Source organism: Doryrhamphus excisus, chromosome 19 (genome assembly GCF_030265055.1).
Source record: "Doryrhamphus excisus isolate RoL2022-K1 chromosome 19, RoL_Dexc_1.0, whole genome shotgun sequence".
Classification (NCBI taxonomy): domain Eukaryota; kingdom Metazoa; phylum Chordata; class Actinopteri; order Syngnathiformes; family Syngnathidae; genus Doryrhamphus; species Doryrhamphus excisus.
This window is the reverse complement of record NC_080484.1, coordinates 7,503,069-7,528,216: the sequence shown is the minus strand read 5'-3', so window position 1 is coordinate 7,528,216 and position 25,148 is coordinate 7,503,069. Positions and strand designations below refer to the sequence as shown.

Sequence of the window (25,148 nt, the reverse complement as noted above, 5' to 3'; positions counted from 1 at the left end):
TATATTTTTCTGTTTTTAATAAATGCGTTTTTTTGGGATTTTTTTTTGGAAAACCTGATGCGGCCCAGCCTTGCCCAGACCCTAGCTCCAGTGGCCCGCAGGTAAATTGAGTTTGAGACCCCTGATGTAAAGTAAACACACATAGAGCTACTATGGGAGATAAAAAAAAAACAACTACATCAACTCTAAACAAGTGCCACAAGGTATGCTGGGAAGTCGGAAGCACTCCCAGCAACACTGTAAGTGCTGCTAGGTCTGACAGCAAGGAGTAGGCAAGAAAAACAATCTGTATGTTCTGAAAAGCCTGTTATGTTCAGAAGAACCATTTATGTTCTGAACTGTTACTTGATGTGTTGTAGGTACAATCTGATGAGTAGAAAAGTATGTTCTGACCCTGAGGTGGGAGTATAAGCACGACCTGTCATCTTGTTCCTTAGCAACACACTAAGCAGAGTGAAAATGCTTTAGCATGCTCGGCAGGGAATAAAAAGTACCAATATGACCTACAGCCATATGGCTGGTTAAGGCATCAAATGCTCCCTTTTCTGTTTCCTACGATGACCTGTATTTCCTCTTCAAAAAAAAAAAACATGTATTCGTTTCTGGGGAAAGGATCAAGATCAACCATTCAGAATTGACGTTCACTTATCAGCATGGAAGGGATTCTTTGCATAAATGTGTCATCTCATTTCCCGATCCACTATCTCTAGTTCTGTCTCGTCAGCATGCATTGATGCGTGCGAGATGATTGACAGGATGCTGAATGGGAGGAACGGCTCAGCAATGCTTCGCATTCTCTGTAAAGTGAAAGCAAACCTATATTCTGCCTTTAATGATGATAGAATTAATCAATATGCGGTAATTATTTTCTAACTTGTACTTTCTGTTACTGTTAAATATTTTTTTACTTCAATAATAATTTGGAATGCATGAAAAGAAACAGTAGCTCTTTAGGACCACATGATCATTTATTACCATAAGTACATTGTACAACACAGCATCAACAGAACCAATGTTGTAATAGCAGTAAGGGGTAAGGAGGAAAACCTCTGATTGTAAACAAAAGTACGATAAGTGAGTTTAAAGCAAACGCAGAGGTAGATAAAGCTTCTGAATGCTGACCATTCATGGTACCTCAAATGCAGCTGCTGACATCTTGTGGAGTTAAGAGAAACAACATAGAGGTTGCCTACAGCCACAGATGTTAATGACACAATTGGACTCAGGCAGAGTATTAATAACACAAGACACGCGCCAACATTTTTGCATTAATTTTCAACATAAACCGAAAAACAACCGGGCGTTCCGGAGCACAGTTCATATCCTGACAGCAGTGGTTATTTGCACGGCAATTTTTTTTTTTTATTGAGCTGCATCCTACTAAGAAACTATTGCTAATGTTTACCAGAAGGGCAAACAACAGCTCAGTATGATGCAGTACAATTGGACAACGCAGTGCAGTTCTTGTTATTGGAACTTAGAGAAAAACCTCTAAAGCCGGGCAATTCAAAATTTGACCAAGATTGTTCAAATGTGACTTAAAACAGTGGAACAGTGGAACCTTGGTGAGCATCCGAAAGCCAAGGTTCCGAAGCCAAAGAATGTTAAAAATGTTAACATAAAACACATTTTTATATGTTTACAATTCCAGTTTTACATGGAAAAAACAATGCATATAAATGATGACGAATAAACATTTAAAGATACTTTTACCGTGGCTTTTCCCAAAGACACGATGCGGCAGCGAGATCAGCACCTTCCTGTTTTATTTCTTGAATTCAAGAAAGTGTTCGTCACCTCAATAACCCAAAATGGAGCAAAAGAATGTTAATAGTTAATAGTGCCAACAATTTGATCAAAAAGGTAAGAAACAAGAAATAACAGGAAAATGGGAGTCTGATTGGTGTCTCGCTGCCACATCGTATCTTCGGGAGCAGTATCGTCCTTTATCATTTATAGGCATTATCGAATTGTTTTATGCATGTAAAATTATAACTGTAAAACTACACACGTCAACCACATGTGATATAGCCGACTTCTGGTTCCGGTTGCCATTTTGTAAGCTAAGGATGTGTAAAAGGGACGTTTTCACATAATTGGACTCAGGCAGAGTATTAATAACACAAGACACGTGCCAAAATTTTTGCATTAATTTTCAACATAAACCAAAAAACACGCTAACCGGGGTTCCGCAGCACAGTTCATAAAAGTTGCATGATGGTGGCAGTTTATATATATATTGATAATAACTATAGAAAGCTTATTTTTCTTCAGGGGTCGCCACAGCAAATCAATCTCCTCCATCCAACCCTGTCTTCTGCATCTGTCTATCTCATGTCCTCCTTCACTACATCCATAAACCTCCTCTTTGGTCTTCCTCTACGCCTTCTACCAATATATTCACTATCTCTCCTCTGAACATGTCCCAACCATCTCAGCCTGGTCGATAACTGACTTTATCTAACATATAATGTCCCTCTTCCTGATCCTATCCATCCTGGTCACTCCCAATGAGAACTTCAGTGGCACTAGTCTCACCACATGTTTCTATACCTTCCCTGTCAGTTTAGCTGAAATAACTATCGGAAAAATATTCCAATATTTCCGTTGAGAAAAACTTTAATTTTAAAAACAGCCACAATATTGTGACATGAATAACTTTTTCAGAAGTGTCAAAAACCAGGTAAAGATAAATGATGACAAATGACATTGTCTCCAAATTATGTTTGGGTATTGCACCCATTTTATTTCAACTTAATGCAGTTTAATCCATCACAGTTAGTGCACATGCAAAGTATCTTATTTGAATGTATACCATTTGTTTGTACCAAGAGTTGTTCAAAGTATCTTGTATTAACATTAAAATGAATTGGAACAATACTGAAAAACAACGCGCACAAAGATCAAACACTTTTAATAAAGCGTAAAACACGTATTCAGGTTGTTTTTTTTTTAAAAGAAAGAAAGTCAGACAATAAAAATATGAACACTTTTTGTTATGTTTCATTTTCTGAAAAACAAACCTAAATACCTTGTATTTCCAGTGAATGTCTTGTCAATATGAGGAGTTTTATAGCGGATTACCTTCTTGTAGATTGTGTAAATCCAGCTACCAGTCTGCTAAAAAAAAAAAAAAGACACCAAAGAAATAAATATATAAAGCTGTGCTGCCTAATGAAACAAGTCAGTCAAATAACATTTTCAGTTGCTGCCTGGAGTTAATATACGAACGGCAACATCCGCGCATCAACTCCTTAATTTAACAGTACTCCACCTGTCTTAACTGAGGAGGACACAACACATAGCACCGTTAGAAAAGAAACCGCAGCAACATGATGGAAAAAAAAGTGCACAGATATAAAAATCAACAGTCACAGTTAAAAGAAGCAACGACAGCATAGTTCATGGGGAATAAGATAAAACATTGAAATCTGCTGGATGAAATCTGTTTTCTGGTGCGATGCTAAGCGTCGGATATGTCAGCGCCTTGTTAGACAGCAAACAGGCACGGAATTGTTGTGTTGTGTGCCTGAGTGATGGAGGTAGAAGTGTCTTTAACGTCTTTACCATCGGCAAGGATGAATTTCAAAACAAGCGACTACCTACCTCGATATTGTTAAAAGAGAGGGAACATATGGCTTTTTTTTTTTTTAGTGGCAAACGTCACTATAAACTGTGAAAGAATGGCTTGTAAATAAATTGCAAGGTGCTAGCTATTGAGGTGTAACGTCGCTAAACATTTCCAAACACTTGAGGAACGGCTGGGATTTTTGTGACATGAAGTTGGACGACATCGTCGTCGGCAGTGTCATGCATCAACAGTGACTTTTAACCCCCCTTTTGGTGGGTTCTTGCATCACAAAACCGCCAGATCCCACAATCGCTAATGTGGGCTTCCGTCTTCCCACTGTTGTGTACATGTGTCACAGTGTTTACATGCATGGATAAAGACCGATGTGATGCAAGAGTGCTGAACCATATGTACTACTCTTTTGAGTGCATATTGTTTTGAGAAGCAAAGTGTCCCCCACCCATTACTTCAACAAGAAAAATTGATCAGAACTCATCTCACAAGTGGGGTTAAAGTCATTGCTGATGCACGACACTGCATACAAATCCATGGAAAACAAAATCCAAACTATCCCTAGAAGTTCAGGATCACACAACTCTGTAGTAAAAGGTGGGTAACAAAAAAGGCAGGCACACCATAAACAACCTTTCAATAAACGAATGACCTCATACTAGACCAAGACCATTGGAAACCAAGGGCACCTTTGGGAAGCTTGACTATCTTGGGAATCTTGGGAAAAAAGGGGCTTTTCAACGTGCTTTCCACATTTTCTCAAGGTGTCTTGAGGTTGGAAATCCCTCCGATCATTCAAGACAATGATTCCCGGAATTAAAAAGTACGATTCCTTTAGAAATTGCATTTAGAAGTTGAGAAATGTTGAACCAAAGTGCCAAAAAGAGAATAAACTGTGGACTATAACGCTGAATAATCTTGTACATCACAGCATAAAAGTCCCCAGAAAGAAGAAATGTGATTGGGTGCTAAACCAAACCCCTTTTCCACTGCACAGTACTGACTCGGTTCACCATAGCTTTTTCCATTTGCTACAAACAGGTACATGTAGCACCTGGTCAAACTAGGAATGCAATACAGTTTTGGGTATCAACCGATAGCAGAGCTCCATTTACTTTCAAATATTATTATTATTGTAGCATGGATAGACCCTGTAAGAATGCCAAGGTTACCGTCTGCTGCAACCACGCCAAAACAATATCAGCAAAGGTCTAGTCTAGGTTAAATCTAGTTTTGCTGATACTTTTTTTGTCTATGATTGCTGATATTCTTCTAGCTATATTTGCTGACAACATTAAAGGACCGATGTGGCTCATGGATAGGCAATTTCCGATATGTGAATTATGCTGGTGGTGTCGTAACCCGCAACCGATACTGGATTGGATCGGTCCTTTTCCCGAGTGTAAAACTACTCTTGGTTGCTCATTGCTTCAGCAGCTTTTGGACAGAAAAAAAAACACAGAAAAAAAAACACAAACAAACACAGTTTGCAGTGTCTTAGCTCTGGATGCTGCAGTAATATACTCCAGAGTCTCTACTCTGCTGCAGCCGCCCTCAGTCCCCTCTTGGATAAAACCAGTTTCTTTCCCTTGGCTAACAGCCACATGCTGAGAAGTAGTGAAAAAGCGTGAAATAAAATACTATAACAAATACTATGCAGTGGGAAAGCAGCTTTTCCTTCCCCAACTTTCTTGCAGGAAAAATCAAACTTTTTTTGCATTTTTTTGTATCTCAAATAGGCTGCAAATGTTTGTTAATTTTATTCATTTGTGAGAGAATTCGCTAAATGACTGCAAAATGTTCAACCCCGCATGAAGGAATGGCTACGAGGAACCCCCAAGGAGAGTATCGTTGATATCGGTTATCGGTAGTTATTGCACCTGAAACTACTTGGCTTCTGTAAAAACTGGGATTATCATTAAACCTATGCGTTGAAGGCAATGACCATGTATAAAACTTGATTGTCACCATTTTTTTTGCAACAACAACAACAAAAAAAACATCCACATTTCTAACCGTGTATCTAGAGGTTACAACATTTCAGTGTTTAAGTTCAGGAAATCATAATTCAATATGATTGCACACCTTTTTTTCAGTTGCTTAGATCAATAAGGGATGTTTTTACATGATCTGATTGGAATCATGGATTCAAGAAATTAGTTATCTTCAACAGGATTTTTGCATATTGTCCAAAAATACTCTCAAGATGTAGGGGGGGATTTTTCCCCCTGACGTGCAGAAGATTACAATACGGTACCAGCCCTTTGTTCAAACAAGGAGGAACACTCACAGATACTAGGACAACTGAAAACGTTGCTGCAAGTGAGTTTTGAAATATGATGTTAAAATGCTGGTCACTTCCAGAAATTGTCCTGGAATGGGAACATGGGGTTTTAATATTCGGACCTGAGCTTTTAGCAAACAGCTGTTGTGATCAGCAAAGTAGGATTCACTTTGTGTGGGATGCAGCTTTTGTTTTTGTTTTTTTTTACTATTTTGACACTACAGTTAGTTACATAGTTGATATCCAACTTGAACATCAACGCATATGATTAGAATGTAAACTAACACAAAGATTTGACTTCCTACCATAGCTACTGTTTTTTTTTTTCTTTATCCTGTCCGACTTCATTCCAGCCAAAATGACGCAAGAGAAGCGGAATTGAAACCAACTTCGGAGTCGTTCACTTTCTTATTACTCGTCAGGTGCTGCATATCTTCAATACTCTGCTACTTCAAAGCAGCTTTGATTGTGTTATGTTTGGTACTCATGCAATCACACAAGCTGTGCTAAAGCTAACTGTGCTAAGCAACAATATGCCAAAAGCAGAAATCGGTGAGGATGTTTAAGTTAAGACGTCAAGTCTGCAAATTTCTGTTGGTATAAATTAAAAGTCTGCAGAACCAGGAAACTGTTTGAGGCATTGCGAGCAATGTGGTGCAACCATCACCATGATCAAAGGCCACCGCCATTGTCTTAGCATAGTTTTTGCATTCCTGGCTCATTGTGTAAAGAAATGCTCCACTTAAGTAACACTGGGTTTCAAGGGAACATTTTTTTTAAATATATATATTTTTCCAAAAATGGCCCTTGAAAAGAAGGGGTTGTTTTCGATATGGGTCAATACGGTAAAGCAGTGGAGAATTTGTTTACTTGAAATCAGTGATATGTGGCCACTTTTGATGCATGGCAAGGAAAAACAATATGGAGAAAAGTGCCAACGACAGCCTGCTGAGACAGTTTGCTTGAAGGAAAAGTACACATAAAAGGCTGAACAGGGCAACAAAGAAGCAAGCTGGCAGACGTCCGTCCGCTCGTCATCATGTGCCATGAACCAAAAAGGCAAAAATGTAAAAAAGGTGAGGGGCCATGAGGAGGCGAGTAGGTGTGCTGGGCCAGTAATTTTGACATAAAAGTTACTAGTGGTTACACATTGGTGGAGATCTTGTACTTAGGAGACATGTTGTTATGGAACCAAATGAAGCTAAATATGACGCCCATGGTTTTGGGGATACGCTCGTTGTAGGCAAACGTCATGGCTTCGTGCAACGGAACTTTGACCACTTCAATGAGCTCGCCCTCCCGCGGCTCACCTCCACCTGCACTCACGCAGTTGTCATCGGACACCTCGGCATAAAACATGGTCTGCTTGGCGCCTGTCACGCCCACGCCAGACCTGGAGACAAAAAGAGGCAAATTTCAGTCAAAATTGTGTGTAGAATTTGAAAAGATCCATTGTATTGTCACAGTTTTTAACATTATTAGAGCCCTCCACACATTAACTAACACCCCAATAGTCACATTTACACGTGTTATTGCTCAATAGAGTAGACAGTAGTAGAGTACTTCCTGCCTTGGTTATTGTCTTATCAATGCAACAGCGATCAGAGTGAAATACTACAGGCATTCCTCGTTTATCGCAGTTAATTGGTTCCCGACCGCAACAAAGAAATGCCCGCAAAATTGAATTAAACATTAATAAACAGAATATTTTTGGAGTTAGAGCATAGAAAAACTCTAATTTTTACCATTATTAGAGTTCCCGCAACATTACATAACACCTATATAGTCACATTTACACTCATATTATCCAAAACAGTTGATGTGATCTGAGAAAAAAAGCCTTTTAAGGCATCGTGTGTGTTGTTCTAAATATGTTACAGAACAGGAAGTTGGTGGTTCAGAGTGGTTTTTTAGGTGGCGTATGTGTTATTATTATGATGATGATGACTATTATTATGATGCTATTATTGTGCCTATAATATATACATAATTTTTGAAAACCATCATAGAGTGAAGTTGCAACCTTCAAACTGCAATGTGGCAATGGACTGTATACTGTATGTATACTACTGTATGTATTCTATACTATAACCTGAAAATACTGTTAGTAGGAGGTATTGAAATGAAATGTACTGTATGTAAATGTTTATATCCTCAAGAATCCAAATATCTACTGCAATAGAATTTATAGAGCTCAATGTAGTTATCAGATATATCAAACAAATGCCCCCCCCCCCCAAATAACTTTCAGTACAATGCGTATGTCATTTCACTGGTTCAGTGTTTATAATACACAACAAAGGCCATTTAGCGACCACAGTAAATCGTCACGGTGCTTCAGCAGGCTGTGACCTCAGCATGCTGTTTCACCACCACACAATGTACTTCCGTCAAAACCCATACGCCCTCATAGGGGTCGTGAGGGTTAAGATGATACCCATCTATTCAAATGGAAGCGGCCCACACGTAACAAGGACCATAGACGACACCAACAAAGCTGGAGGAGGCCAGCGAGTCAAATCAAAAGCAGAGGTATGAGAGCCGTCAGTCACGGCTGTGCAGGTGCAGTAGACAAATGTGGGGTTGTTTTTCTTATGTCACAGCGTGCTAATAATACATTTGAAAAAGATGGATGGCTCCGACCTTGCTTGTATAGTCTCAGAATCTTTTTCGCTCCTCTGTTATCAGATGTGGATGAAGAAAATATGCAAAAGTATGCATTTGGAAAACAGGATTCAAATATTACATTACATAGCACCTTGTTAGGCCTAAATTTTGCATAAGTATTATACCATTTAATCACTCTGGTCTCAGGAAATGCATGGTCGACCTGTGCAGGATGACGAGTTTACTGATGTTGTTTTATCGTCGTTGGGGCGGCAGTTTTTGAAGAGATTGTTGATCGATGACATCCGAGTAAATGCTACAATACGCTATCCTTAATGACAGTCTAACAGTTAAGCAATTAAGACAAGTGCAGTCAATGAGTACAAAGTGTATTCTTCCACCGCCGCCACACGCTGGAACTAGTTCTTGTGCGAGTCTTGTGTTTATGAACCAAGAATACATTTTAAATTAATTAAAAGGCAAAACATCGTAAAACCGGGTGGCACGGCGGTCGAGTGGTTAGCGCGCAGACCTCACAGCTAGAAGGACCAAGGTTCGATTCTACCCTCAGCCATCTCTGTGTGGAGTTTGCATGTTCTCCCTGTGCATGCGTGGGTTTTCTCCGGGTACTCCGGTGTCCTCCCACATTCCAAAAACATGCTAGGTTAATTGGCCACTCCAAATTGTCCATAGGTATGAATGTGAGTGTGAATGGTTGTTTGTCTATATGTGCCCTGTGATTGGCTGGCGACCAGTCCAGGGTGTACCCTGCCTCTCGCCCGAAGACAGCTGGGATAGGCTCCAGCACCCCCCGCGGTCGAAAATGAATGAATGAATGAACATCGTAAAACCGAAGGCCACCAGTAGTACCATCAACCCACCTGTAAGACGTAATCCTTTTAAGTTTCGAAGCGGGCACATCATAGCCACACTCCTCCAGCACTTCCTGTCTGGCGATCTCCTCCAAGGAAAGATTAGGTTTGTCCACCAGCCCGGCGCATAGCTCGTAAGTGACCCCGGCGGCGGCTGGCGGCCACACAGACGCGCTCTCCCCCTCTGTGGGCGTCTGGCCCTCCTGACTCTCGGAGCCGGAAGCTGCAGCTTCGGTGGCCCCTTCCTCCGGTTTCTCAGCAGCTTGACACGGCGGCGTCTTGGTCCTTTCCCACTCACACATGTATACAGCTAAAGGATCAGCATCAATGTTAGTCTGCAACTTTATGCACTTAAGTGTGGAACATATTCTGGTTGACAGAGTTGACAAGATAATATCCACATGTCAAAAACAAACGTCTCAGATGAAGGGCATATTGTGTTTTTATCTATTTTCTTGCAGCAATAGTCGAGAACAAAAGATATTAATACCCACACTTCCTTGCATTTAGCACACAACAAAGGAGGTCGGGCTCTTGTGGCGTATTTAAGCAATGTGGCTCCAACTGACGTGAATAAACAGGATTTGAAATACACTGTTATTGGTGAAAGTGGCTACAGCATAACAATATGTTGGAGATCTCACATTGTGAAAGGAATAAAACAAATAAGCGGCAACTGGGGGGTTGACAAAGCCGTTGTGTTGACAAAACTTACCTGGACGGAACTGCTTGACAAGGACAAAACAGTGGGAGGTGGTGTTGAAGATCAGCACGGATACACTGCGGAAAAATGGAGGAAAATTCAAGGATGAGAATCTTTCTTTTTTGATGATAGTGATGATGACGTGTCAGTTAATGCAGCAGGTCAGATGTGAATCATTGTGAATCCTTCGCCTGTTGGCATTAGCCCTTAGGAGACTCCCAGGGGAGACTGCAGGCCTTTTCTTGGGAAAGTGGACACGTCTAAGTCAGGAGGAAACCATTCCCTTCCCTTTTTATGTATCAAGGAAACAGGGCATTGCTATCACATCAACATATCAACATCAGGTCTGGATATTTCAATGTATGCTTGCAATAAAAAGCTGATGGCTCTGCTTCATTTTATCACAATTTTCCTCAAATTTGCATAATAAATGCTCCTCTGTTTGCTCAGTTGTTCAAATTTTGAGGCACCTATGGCTGCATCAAGTCCCTGGTTAGTGTGAGTGACAGGAAAGCTAAACAGTCATCACTCTATCGCAGTCTTTAAAAATGTTATGAAATGGCCGTTGTTTCGTGGTTGAGCAAATTGTACGGATTATTGGCCTAAATTAAGCATTTTCAAGCACAGAAATGACTAAATGAACGACAATACAAATGCAGTTTAAGTCATTAAAAGGGCATTGATGAACTATAGTCTACACTGGCGACTAGGTGTCACTAGTAATCCACTTCAATGATTAGTGCAGGTTTGAATTATCTCACAACAAGCACAGTAACAATAATCATTATCATAGTAATCATAATAATAACATGGTAAAACTCAACTCTGAATCCCTGATGTCACTTCCTGTCCACATATCCGGGCGACATTTGTTGAAACACACAAGAGCACCAGTTGTACTTGTCTTAAATGGCTAATTCATTCATTCATTCATTTTCTACCGCTTTTTCCTCACGAGGGTCGCGGGGGTGCTGGAGCCTATCCCAGCTGTCTTCGGGCGAGAGGAGGGGTACACTCTGGACTGGTGGCCAGCCAATCACAGGGCACATATAGACAAACAACCATTCACACTCACATTCATACCTATGGACAATTTGGAGTGGCCAATTAACCTAGCATGTTTTTGGAATGTGGGAGGAAACCGGAGTACCCGGAGAAACCCACGCATGCACGGGGAGAACATGCAAACTCCACACAGAGATGGCCGAGGGTGGAATTGAACCCTGGTCTCCTAGCTGTGAGGTCTGCGTGCTAACCACAAGACCATTAAATGGCTTATTTTCTCTCTATTATTATTGTATTATATGAGTGTAAAGGTGACTATAGGGTTGTTATTGTATGTCTAGAAGACTCTAATAATATTTGAAAATGCTCCTAGAAGATCATAAAAAGGTTTTCTATGCTCCAACTATGAAAGTATGTGATATACAAATAAGAAATCATACTTTGCAAAAAAAAAACATTAATCATTTGTTATTTTTCTCTGTGTAAAGCATTCATATTTTACATATAGAAATTGTACATTTGTCAAACCACAGATCATGTTGACACTCTTTCTTCCCAATTCAGGAGGACGTGTCAAAAATGCAGACAATGAAAACTATTACAGCCGGAACAAATGGAGTTGTGTTGAAACATATCTTCAAGTAGAGGTACAATTATGCAGCAGATTGAGGCGAAAAAGTGGGACATGCAGGCCTGAGGCATGGAAGTTGTCCCTTGAGGCAGCTGTGGGTCTTTTAGAAGTGTTCCACACCATTACAGTTCTCCAGCAGCTTCCCACAGACATAATGGTTATACCAAGGCGCTTGGGATTTTCTATGCGCCATTGAACATGCTACCTTCTCAAGGGGGCTTTAAACAGGACAGTGGGATATCAGCTGTGATTCTGTTAAGTATCAAAACAGCAGAAAGTGTCTTTTTCTGTGCAAAAATGCACTTTTATATTCCATACTAGATTCATCCAATCAAAACGAAGAATTGGAACCGGTTTTGCTCAAAATGCAAACAATGGTCAAGCAACCAGTCACAATGAATGTGTTCCAGCGCTAGGAGAGCAGAGCGGGAGGGGTTATTGTGCCTGCAATAAAAGCCTGTTGTTCTGGCGATCAAATCTGGTGTGTACGTGTGTGTGTGTCTCACCAACCATTACAGTAACATCACTGACACCTTGTGACCAGTATAGAATACTACATATCATTCACAACGTTTTGGAATGCGTATTCTGAATGCCTTCGTTTTTTATTTTAGTTCATTCAGCCATTTATATGCCTGACAATGCTTAATTTTGTTTTTTTATGATTAATACACCACAAAACAGCATGCTTTCGGAACTCATTTGCTCCCTAAAACATATTTATATGTCATTATGTTTTTTTGTGTGAGAGCCACAAAGAGGTGATGATGTAACTCCACAATAATAGAGAGCATGTTTGGTGCAGTTTTAAGCCAAAAAAACAACTATAAGTTCAGTTGCAATATGAACACTATAAATGGTTCTTGGTGTTATATTTATTTTAAAAAGGTTATACTCATGTAAAACAACAACAATTTTTGTGTTGTTTATGTAGTGGCATCATTGTTTCAAGTTTTCATTTTGGTTAAATATATACAGTATAGCTAAATTTGTCTCAAAGTGAAAGTTATGCTAGAAAAAAGCCTTTATCCCATTCCTTTTTTGTTGAGAACTGATATTTTGCTGAAACTAACCGATGTTTAGCACAATTACTGACACAAGGATGGACGACAATGGAGGTCAATCGAGTGGCCACCAAGTGTGTTCCTGTAGCTCTGGTGAAGGTTTATCGTTACATCCCTCAAATACATTCTGTTACTGACAATACATCAAAATGTAACCCTAATACAAGCTACAGAGTAAACGGTCAAGCAAACAATGACAGGTATCTTGGCTTTGGTGCGCCCAAAGTGAGAGCTTTGCTGTTTTGTGTCCACAAGAGAGTTTCCCTGCCTATGATGCATGGCATCCACAACTTCAGCAACCACTTGTGATCGCACCTCACTTCCTTGCACATTTGTGTTCACTGCTAAAAGTATGCAGTCACACACGGCCCAGAACGCCTCCCGATGGACCGAGTGAACAAATCTGTCTTGAGTGAGTGCTCAGTTGGGATTGTAACTAGGACACTATCCTCGCCAATGATCATGATGAGGGATGCAGCTGGACTGAATAATATTGAATAAACCATCTCAAATCTTTTAGCTATCTGATAGAGATGTCTCAACATGTTAATTCTTCACTTTATTCTAGGTATAGCGAAATAAGTGCTTGATCTTGAGACCAACAGAAAAAAAAATTGTGGTATTGCCCCAAAGTCCGTCTTTAAAATTTGCAAAGACATCTAGATATAGCTCAGCCCTGCTCAGAGGATGCCCACTTAAACAAAAATTCTAAACAAATGTTGCTCCATTCATAACATGTCAAATAGGATATACTACTTTCACACCTGGGAAAAAATTGTCAGCTCCTGTGGCCTATTTCCTCTCGGAAATACAGGTTTAAAGTTTACAACCTTTGTCTCAGTGGTCCTGTTTTTTTTACAAGGACCTCTTTTGGGGTCAGTAGTAGAGGAAAGAGGGCTTAAATGACCTGAGACATACCTCGGAGCATTGGAGTACCCCAGGCAAAACAGAAGGACATGTGTGACATTTCTCTTATAGGACGCTTATAGTCAAGTAGAATAATGGGGCGCCATTCCCCCAGAATAACAAAGTATCTCAGTTTACAGTCATGGGTTTATACTGTGTGTCTACACAACAAACTTTGTACACGTAGTTTGACATGATGAAATGTATCACTGAATGAATGCAGTCCAAAACTGTGTACTCATTGTGCAATATCTGATCAACCTCCATGTGCAATATTAAGGGCTCTAAATGCAATATACTAAATTCTATGTGAAGTATTTCCATAATGCCTCATATTAACTCTCTAACAAGATCTCAGTGTATAGACTGGTCATATATGTCATCTCGTTTCATATTATCTACATACTGTATTGTATAGAACTCTGGGAAAAACTGTTGATTTTGTTAATACTTGGGTTGTTTATATTGTTTATTTTTCTATATTGTGTATTTTGTACTGCTTGACTGACTCATGTACTCATGCTGCTGTGCAATACAAATTTCCCCACTGAGGGACGAATAAAGGCATATCTTAATCTTATTCTTAATCTCACCTGTCATGGGTTCGCATGAAGTCCCAGGACTTTTTTGTGCCATTCTGTGAAGAAACAAGATGGAAAAAGAAAATGCGTGAGTTCAAGCAATAAAAACACAACACGATTGAAATGTTCAAACGCTCTGGTTAGGGAAAGTTAGGTGCTTCCTTTGAAGCGTGAGGTCCTTGAAGTCAGGATGTCAAATCATCCTTGATTTATTCAATCTGGGTACTGCTAAAGCAATCAGTTTCCTCACAACGGGTGCTCAGTTCGTGTAGCGCTGCAAAAGTCTGGGATGCATTTTCAACCCCTGCTACTCGTAGCATCTTGGAATAAAATGTATTAAATTCTCACTTTGATATGAGGCTAACAAGTAGCTTTGACAAGTAATATTTACTCATTATTTTTACTTACTGCATGTCTATAGCATGTCAAGAAGTATTAGAGTTTTAGATTAGGTAAAAGTGATAACATTTTAACAAGTGTGAGGAGGGCACAGCAGGTTTATAAAAATAAAAAAACAGAATTTTGGCTCAAATTTTACTATTTTCCCCGATGAGAGGCTCACTGTCCCACACTTTAAAAGGCATTGCGCCAACAAAGAAAACCTTCCTACATATCTGAACTTTAATCTTTGCTTCCTCAGCCATCTTGTGTTGGTTATTATTGCAACTGAATAATTCACACACCCTGAAAGTTTTGGCAAATAGCTTCTATGGTCGGGAAGATCATCATTAGGGGTCAAAATGTGTCTTAACTTAGAACAAAATCATAACAATGCCTTTAAAGAAGAAGCAGCAAAAAGAAAAGATTGGGTGTTTCCGCACTGGATTAAGTTTCAGGGAGGGAATCCTGATGACTAAATGCTAAAACACGTCCCATTGTTATTCAGCTCTGGTGGCAGAGGTTGCAAATAGCTGTTTATATGCCCTGCGGTCATGTTGTCACATCAACAGGATGTGCAGCATTACACTCCATCAGATGTGCGGTTAAAAGCGGCACAAAAGAGAACAGCGAGTGTTCGGCGTGTGGGAAGTGACTAACACTTTGTCTCGGATGTTTCTCATCCTTTGGAAGTGAAAAAGAATTTGCTGAGCATCTTGATTGTCAAGTTTATTATGCCCGTTCACTTTGCAAAGGGGCGGGTTCAAGTACTTACATGCTGGGTTTCAAGTCTGCATTTGAGGAAATGATAATGATATGGAATTATCCACTCAATTCCACTTTCAGTGTGAAATCGACGCATCTGATTGTCATCCGCTTAGGTTCGAAATGTTGGTCTGCTGCTCCTCAGACATGAGACGCTCTGGAGTCTTATTTTAGCAGATTCGATTATGACCGTGGCCATGGTGACCCGGCGGAGCCCGGCAGTTTTGCAACCTAAACAGTAGTCACAATGAGCGTGTCGTGGAGGCCTGCAGAACGACAGGCTCTTGCTTCCATTTGCATGAATTGAAGGTGTTCTCTGAACATGACTGCTCATAACAAGTAGCTCATAACACCCACACACACAAAACCAGCGCTTTGCATTGTTGGATGATTTACATTTGGATTAGCAAGGAGTTGAACTCCTTGTTTATTTGCAGGAAACTGGTATTGAGTATACTTTCCATCAATCAATTAACCACCCAATAAGTAAAAACAATCTTCACAATTGTTGATTCTAAGAGCTAACAAAAAACACTTTGTTTACAAAGTAGCCACAAGGTATGCTGGTTACTCCAGCAGCACTCATATCTCACTAACTTTCTGTTCGCTTGTTCATAAAGTTTAGAGATAAGTCAGTCAGACAAGTTTACATGCACAGCCTTGGTTGGTTTTGATAGCAACCACGACAGAGAAATGTGCCGCCTCTTTTCCAGAAGTACCAGCATTCAGCATTGTTGTATCAGTCTAAAGTGCAACTATGAAATCTATCTATAATCTGTCTTGCATGCGATCCTTCCTTGTCCAGGCCAAAAGCAAGCCACACCCCACTTTGTGCAGAAAACAAAAACAATCTGAAATCATTCAAAAAGCAAGTTGAGTCCTGCAAGCTTGCCACCCACTTAGAAACACCTACACTTCTTAACCTGGCAGCTGCAAAGTCGTCCTACATGTTTTAAAATCCACTACAATGTATTGTAGGTGTCCATGGCTGACTTTTTTAATGTATAAGCCAGATTTCTGAGGCTCAGCTGAACCAGGATTGTCCAGCCTTGGTGGAGGTCTGGGCTAAAACACGGTATGGAAAGTCCCATTGTCTTTCCAGTGACTATTCCTTGTCAACAAATCAATGGACAGTTTTGCTACTACTACTTTACATAGCTTAAAAGGGAGCTAATATGCTAATTTAAAAAAAATTGTAGTCTCCTACCAGGGTTCAATCCCACCCTCGATCATCTCTGTGTGGAATTTGCATGTTCTCCCCGTGCATGCGTGGGTTTTCTCCGGGTACTCCGGTTTCCTCCCACATTCCAAAAACATGCTAGGTTAATTGGCGACTCCAAATTGTCCATCGGTATGAATGTGAGTGTGAATGGTTGTTTGTCTATATGTGCCCTGTGATTGGCTGCCGACCAGTCCAGGGTGTACCCCGCCTCTCGCCCAAAGACAGCTGGGATAGGCTCCAGCACCCCCGCGACCCTCGTGAGGAAAAAGCGGAAGAAAATGAATGAATGAATGAATGTAGTCTCCTATAGAGCAGTTACACACAATAACCCGCACAGAAAACTCTTTTGAATCTGAATCTGCATCTATTCCATCTGTGCTTCCTGCTAAAACGCTCTGTTTTATTTATTCTACCCACGGCCCGCCACCGGGCATACCCACTCCGCTGTGATTGGTCACACACCCAAAGTACTTCCGACTAAACCATATAAGGAAGTCCGCACCTCTGTGACATCACACAGGGGCAGTTTTACCACGCCTTTTGAAATCAAGCGTTTTGAGCCATCCCAAACTTCTTTCAGATGCGCAAACCTCTTATCTGAAACTTTGGCATGGTTTAACACCAGAATACAACATTCTAACTACATTTATAGGTTAGAAAAGCGGAAAAAGCATAATAGGTCCCCTTTAAAGAAAAACTGAAAAAAAACGAACACACGGCTTTCCCTTTTCTTTGTTCTCTAAAGAGAGAAAAATCATTACGCGTGAGGTAACTAACAATGTACATAAGAGCACCAAACACTAAAGCATTGGCTGAAAAGGGGGATTAACTTTCCAATGGCACAAGCATTGAGTGGATAGATGGACACTGTAGATAGATCGTTACGATAACCACCTGTCATGTCACTTTAGAAAGAAAGGCCGTCAACCGGTTTTATTTAACACAATCGCACCAGAACATCACTACGGATTTGTGATTGGAGTACCAAAAAAGATGACACTCAATGCAGCTATTCTCTCTTGAGGATCTTGTCACCAACTCCCAGATGGTGGGGGTCCCCTCATTACTACACCCTCTTGCTGAGAGGACAGTGGGGCCGGTGCAATGGCTCAGGAGAGCCGCAGATTCATATTCAATGTTGATTTCAACACAGTGATTAGCCAACGTAGCGTGAGTGGGAGAGACAGGCAGTGGGGGGAGAGGACAAGCTAGAGGAGGTCGTAAGGGACCTTGAAATTAATGTGGTCCCCCTGGCTTAGGGCCTCAAACATGAGAGGCTCCTGTTTGAATGGCCATTGTAGAGAGAGGGCGTATCGTCTTGATCTTTTAGGTGCTTAATGTGTGATGACCGGCGCATGCACCTACTGTGCTCACCACACTCGACACTACAAAGCTGCTACAGAAAGTGTGGGGGGGAAAAAAAATCAACTCGGTCCTCAAATTCAATAGCGCTCTTTGATTCCAAACATATGCTGTCAGGATTTAGCTTCAGTTGTGTTCTTCTCAGCATCGCACACTTTACAGCTGCTCCACTAATGATCAGCGATGTCTAAAGGAACAAAAGAACCACGCTTTTGTGATGAGGTTTCACAGTATCAGCAGGACTTTTCTTAAAACAACATCCATGCAACCATGTCCGTATTACACAAATATCAAATCTCTGCAAAACATCTAGGAAACGGTCTTTTATGGCAGCTGTATGAATGGCATTGCCAAGTATTACATTATGTGTAGAGATGCTGATATCGGAAGAGCCCTTCCCTCAAGGTAATGTCAGGTCACAGCTCGTGTGATAAATAAAAACATTAAAGCAGGGGTCTCAAACTCAATTTACTTGGGAGCCACTGGAGCTAGGGTCTGGGTGGGACTGGGCCGCATCAGGTTTTCCAAAAAAAAACGCATTTATTAAAAACAGAAAAATGAATAAACTTTGCTTTGGTTTCGATTTTCTACAAGAAAAGTTCTGATAAAACATTCCACTGTTCTCAAATATCTTACTTTTTATTTTTCTACACAAAATAAGATGAAAAATAAATAAACAAATCAAGAATAAAGAAAATCAAATACATAAATAAATATATTAATAACAATAAAACGGCAAATAATAAAAACTTAAGAAACCACATAGTATAGTTGGTGGGTAGACAAATCAAATTTCAGATTAAAATGAACAAAGCATTATTAGAGCCCTGTAGACATGACAAAACACGACTATAGTCACATTTAGACTCTTTTTATTTACAACATATTGCGCAACTGCAGGGTCTTGAGACACATGCTAACTCGCAAACTAGAGAGCTAGCGACCTAAACGGCAGCCTCCAAGTTATTTCCTTTAAACTTAAAAAAGCCAAAAACTTACCACTTCCACATGGATAGGGAGGATAACTATTAACAGTTATTTAACCTTTAACATGACCATTAATCAAACGTAATAATTTTTTCTGGGTACATGATACCATACAGCATCCATATCAAACTTGCGCGGGCCGCACTAACATTAAACTTTCATATCAAGGCGGGGGCCACAAACTAGCGTCCTGCGGGCCACATTTGGCCCGCGGGCTGCATGCACCTTTTATGTTCATTTTTGGTATTCAGTTGTGTACTCTTATAGAGCAGCTACACACAATAACCAGCACAGAAAGCTTTCTAGATCTTCCAGATTCTGGACCTCTTGCTGCAGTGTTTCCATGGACTTCCATGCTCCAACGGCGTGTTCAATTTACTCCACCCCCGGCCCTCCTGTAGGTACGCCCACTCCACTGAGATTGGTAACGCTTCCAAGCTTTCCCAAAGACTTCCGAATACATAGGTGCACGTTTACTGAATGCAGGCAATCTGCAGGCCTTATAAGGAAGTCCGGATCGCATTCACGTCAGTAGAACTTGGTGTTAGAAAAAAATAAAATGGAGTATGCAGAGCCATCCATAACTTCTTTCAGGGTTCACTTCCTAATGTGCAAATTATCTGACACTTTGGTTTAACAATGTAACAACATTTGTAAGTCAAAAAAGTGGAAAAGCACTACTTTAACCTACTTTTACTGTGATACCAATAAATGCATTTCAGAAATAAACACTGATGTTGCACAAACATCTGAGTAACAACAAATTAAAGTTAAACTCTGGACTAATACAATCCAAAAAAATATAAACTGGGCTCATTCAGCACTGACACTGACTCCGTGCTGAATGAATGAGAAATCCTTTCACGTTGTATTCTTGTGGCACAAGATCTTGTGACACTATGCATATTTATTATGTGCAATATTTAGGGTAATGCAAATGTGCAATATATCCATCACTGCCTCTGTTACTACCTCAATCATATTTATTTATTTAACAACCCAATACAATACACATTCATTATTACAGTCATTATTTGCACTATGAGCCACTTATCATTGCACTAAAATTAATAAATCTGCAATATGCCTGCTCCTGCATATGCTCCTGTGCAATACTATGTATATATTTTGGATATCTTTTTTTTCCCCTTTATTTTGGCAAATATATGAAACATTACAGTGCATTTCCCACATCAATCAAAATATAACTTTCCATTATTTACATTTGTATTCAACTATCTGATAACAAGCCCAAAAGGAGTAGGCTGAAGCAAAAGCTTATAAATGCCTACCCCTTTTTGCAAGATATAATCATGTTCATGCCACTGTCTTGTTTCACCTGTTATTATTATCATTGTAATATTATTATTATTATTATTATCATTATTGTTGTAATCTTTATCATTATTACCATCATTATAATCATCATTAATATGACCATTTTCATCATTATAGTTAACAATTTTTTGATTTTTTTAAATTTTTAATTATTTAATTTTACAGACTTCATTGCTTCTTGTAGAGTGCTGTATCATTTCATCTGTTATTTTCTGAAATCCGCAGTCTTTGTGTGTCAATTTATTAGCCCACTTTTTTGTGACATTTACTTATTATTGTGTCTAATCTTGTGCATTAAAAAACAAGAACTTGAGACTGTGTCTGGACAGGTGACCAACCCAAACATCAGTATCTTCTTGTTAAACCCTACCTGAGGTATATATCTTGTATATATCTTGTTAAATTGTCTTTTTTACTCTACTTTTATATACTTTTTTTTAACTTGACTACTGCACTGAAAGGAGAAGCTCTCCAATCTCGTTGTACATCTTGTATAATGACAATAAAGGCCATTCCCATTCCCTATTACAAGCTGACGTTGGTGTATTTAAAATTATATGGACCTCACATTTTATATGATGTAAAACAAAAAAAAACACAAACCCAATACCGCAATACAACAACTAAACAGTGTGACTACACCTCATGCTACTTGCTCACACATTCAGGTGATTTTATTGGTTCAGTTTAGGTGGAAGCTGACCACTAACAATTGAAGTGAGAAAATGTCTTTCAAGATCATAATGGATGTATTCACTGAAGGGCAGAGGGACCACAGGCTGAAAGCGACTCAGGCTGAATAATTCAAATCATTATCATGAATAAATGAAGGTGATTAGCCTGCATGAAGTAGCAACTTGTATGCGGCAACAATGGTGAGTATCATTTCCCAGAGTCAACAGGAGACAGTCACCTTTTTTAATAGAGAGGAGACCGATACGCAATAATGATGACGAGAACCACTTAGGGCCGTTCAATTGCTGTCGCGAGTAAACGATTGCGAGTGATCACGATGAGGCTGCAGATGTGCTGTGAGACAAAAGGGTTTTTTTTTGGGGTGATGTGCCTGAAAAGCCTTTGTGGGAACTCCCATCCTGATCTGGAAATGAGTTGGTCAGGATGAAAGAGAGGGAGTCTACTATCCTCATCCCTTTTGTTGTCCAGCTGCCATATTAGCTGTTCCGCCATTCCCTTGATAAGCTTAACCCCCCTCCTATCACAGGTGTGTACCCCAAATGGTGGAAAAAAAACATAAGCGCCATGGTGACTGAGCTTGTAATGAAGGAAAAAGAGGTCCTTCCAATGATATACAGTAGCTATCGTAATTTACTGTATTATGTGACTTACTGTAAATGCACTGCTGAAATAAAAAAAAAATAAAAAAAATCATACTGTTTTACAGTATATGGTTTGGGGAACAGATGGTTTCGTAGTACTGTAAATAATGAAATACTAAATAATAAAAAAATATCAACTCTGCAGGCAATATAATATATAATATTTTATAATATTTATAATATATATATTTATAATATTATATTCTATAATATTTTACCAGTGTTAACTGTAGAAGTGAAAATGTGAAAAAATTGCTTGGTCAGAAAAAAAACTGTCTTGCAATGATAAATAAATTAATCATTAATAAATGAAAATGAATTGGATAATTTTGCCGGGCTCCATATATTGCCATAAGTATGTGTGTCTGTTTTCTTTGTCACCAGCCTCCAAACAGGCAGGATGAGAGTTCACTCTGCATTGGTTCAGCACCTACATGCTTCATATAAGAAATTAGTTGAGGTGAGACCTCTTGTGAGTCTCGTCACTTTGTCTGGAGGAGGCGGGGCCGCTAGCATACACACACAGCAAAAGTGTACAGCTTTGTGAGCGCAATGCAAGGTAATGCAGTAAAAGGAGGGGAACAGATGCTTGCAATATTTACTTGGAATATTACTGACCAACAAGCCAGTTTGCCAAATTTACCTGACTATACTTTCAATAAATCAATTAACCGCCCAATAAGTAAAAACAATCTTGCCGGCCTCTATATACTGACATGAGCGCGCACTCTCTAAGGGCTAACAAAAAACATGTGAGCGGTAAAAGGCAACAAAACAAACTTGCCCACCCCAAAAATATCCACTTCACCTAGTTTTCCCATCTGGAAAATAAAAATACACATCAAGATGCATAGCCTTCGTCCCGAACACTCACTGACACGTTTGGTAGGAAAGGTAAATATAAATAAAAGCACAAAATGGTGTGTGTTCACAGAAATGCTGCTCTTTAAAACACTTGAAAAGAAATGCTGAAAACGTCTGAGAGTGTGACTTTCCCGTGAGAAAATACATATCCCAAACAGCAATTCGGGATCCGATCCCGATATTTGAATATGGCTATATGCCGATACGAATCCAATATTTAGCTGGAGTACCAAACTTATGTACATTGGAGTACCACAGTTCTGTTGCTTTAATATGCAACCATGGCAAAAAGAATGCAATAACATATACACATGCAAACGGTCAGCCTGACACGTTCATGGCTTTACAAATATTCGGACAACACAGAACTACTAGCACTCCTCATAACTTCCGGGTCGCTACATTTTTGCACTATGACCCATTTATCATTGCACTAAAATGAATATATCTGCAATATGTCTGCTCCTGCATATGCTCCTGTGCAATACTATGTGTATATTCTGGATACCTTGTATATATCTTGTATATATCTTGTTAAATTGTCTTTTTTACTCGCTCTCCAATCTCCTTGTACATCTTGTATAATGACAATAAAGGCCATTCCATTCCATTCCATTTCCTTATAGTTGACTTCATATGAGGCTGTATTAAACTCCTCTCTACAGACCAGACCGTATGATACTGTTGCGACCCTTTAACTTTGACTTTTGTAATGATATCATCAGTGAGGACACAGAAGCAACAAGCATGAGAAAGATCAATCATCTTCCTCACTTCCACTTTTGAGAGAAGCGAGCTTCAGTCACTTTTTAAGTTCAGTGTATCACCGCTGACCTGCCCCCTAGTTAGCTAAGTCTGCCTCATGTTTATCCACAGAAAATAAATCAGGCTTCTCTACACATCTTAAAATAAAGCCTGGAACTCTGCCAACTATCCACCAGTCAGCTACAGATGTGGGAGCTGTTCCTTTTTTGTTCCTTCAGCACAAAGCACGATAAAATGATAAATGATAAAATGTGATGCTAGCATTCACGTAGCTATGTTAGTACTCTGAAGGTTTGTGTCTTACCACACTGTTTAATGTTACATTGTTATATGTCATTTGTGCCATCTGTGACATTGAACAACACAGATTTACAGTGTTTATGTAAAAAGTGGCTAAACTTTTTGGACAAACACAGCTCATTAGCATTAAAGCTACAGGAACATAAAACGCCATGTCCACAGTGGGGCTTACTGAAAGCACATTTAAACAGTCTAAATTCAAGTACATTTTACACAATACACAATTGTGTGTCCTTTGAGACTTTCTTAAGTTACAATTGTTGCAAAATGAAGAATATGGGATTATCAAGCCCGTAAACATGAACCCATTAGCTATCGAATGGGGCTTACTGGAAGCACATATAAACAGTCTAAATGCAAGTAGATTTTACACAATACACATTTGTGTGTCCTTTGAGACTTTCTTTAGTTACAATTGTTGCAAAATGAAGAATATGGGACTTATCAAGCCCGTAAACATGAACTCATTAGATATCGAATGTATACCTAAAGAAGGGGCTGATGTTACTGAATGTACATGGATATTACTTTCTATGTAATTATTGTAAATACAAACTTATGTGAAGAAAATCGATCGACGTTAATTTGACGTTTGTAATTCTATTCGATAAATACAATGGCTTTGATGATGTTTTACACTTTAACTGAGTATGATCGAACACCACAAGCAGATATCAACAAGTCTCACCTGGGCTGTTGTTTCCTATCGAAACCTGGCACCTACCGTGATTATAATTGCGCCAAACAAGCCAAATTACGCAAATTAATAGTGATGCCCCACCACAAATTGAAACATCTGTAGCAGGCTAACGTTAGCATGTTAGCCTCAAGCTGTACATTCGCTGTCAGGTTTCACAACACAAGCCACGTCAAACCCGAGTCTGCTGTAAGTGATAACATATATTACATACCAGTTTTCGTCATTATTGTAAACAAATGCCAATTACTGCTGTCTGGGGTTTGTGTTTAAGGTCAACGTAGCCTTCACGTTTTGCTAGCTTACAAAGTGAATGAGAAGAAGGGGGGGTTGGGCTAACCCACAGCATCCAGCAGCATCTCATCAACGGTCGCGACACAAATAGCTCACCTGGCTGTAGTGCACCCTGAACGGCTTTAGGTAGTCGGAGTCTGTGCAGGGAACCACTTCAATGTTGTTGATCTCTTCCATAGCTCAGTGCTGGGGCTTTGATTGTGTGGCTCGGCGATGTTGGTCTGTCACCGCGAAACACACTGACAGTGAAGGAATCCTACGGAAGCCCGGAGAGGACACGACACACGGCTGTCATCCTGGCACATGTGGGGACCATCACTCCTGTGGGGCCTGTACCGTAACGTACCTAGTAATAAAATGTCAATATATTACATATTAATTACTTTAGTCAAGTGTAAAGGGAAATTCTTGCTTGAGGAGGTCAGACATGTTTCCTAGCAGGAAAACATGGAAATACAAATAATCTGTTCCAGAGTCAAAATATCCCCACCACAAAGGCTCTATAATTGCACAGGTATGGTTTAGGTCAGGGGTCTCAAACACAGCCAAAGTTTGAGGCCCCTTGATATGAAAGTTTAATGTCAGTGCGGCCCGCACAAGTTT

At 39.8% G+C, this 25,148-nt stretch overlaps 1 protein-coding gene across 2 annotated transcripts; it reads right to left on the bottom strand.

Annotated features, from left to right (window-relative positions):
* Positions 1-1,010: 1,010 nt before the first annotated feature.
* On the bottom strand, positions 1,011-24,850 carry nudt14 (nudix (nucleoside diphosphate linked moiety X)-type motif 14). 2 transcript variants are annotated; one of them, XM_058057503.1, is made up of 5 exons: positions 24,642-24,850; positions 14,249-14,292; positions 10,062-10,126; positions 9,356-9,656; positions 1,011-7,260 (listed from the first exon to the last, which is right to left on the bottom strand). In XM_058057503.1, the coding sequence occupies exons 1-5, from the start codon at positions 24,720-24,722 to the stop codon at positions 7,011-7,013; spliced, it is 741 nt and encodes a 246-aa protein (XP_057913486.1). In that variant the 5' UTR covers positions 24,723-24,850; the 3' UTR covers positions 1,011-7,010. The 2 variants fall into 2 exon arrangements, with proteins under 2 accessions (XP_057913486.1, XP_057913487.1); XM_058057504.1 differs by lacking the exon at positions 24,642-24,850 and adding an exon at positions 24,466-24,579.
* Between the last annotated feature and the right edge of the window lie 298 nt (positions 24,851-25,148).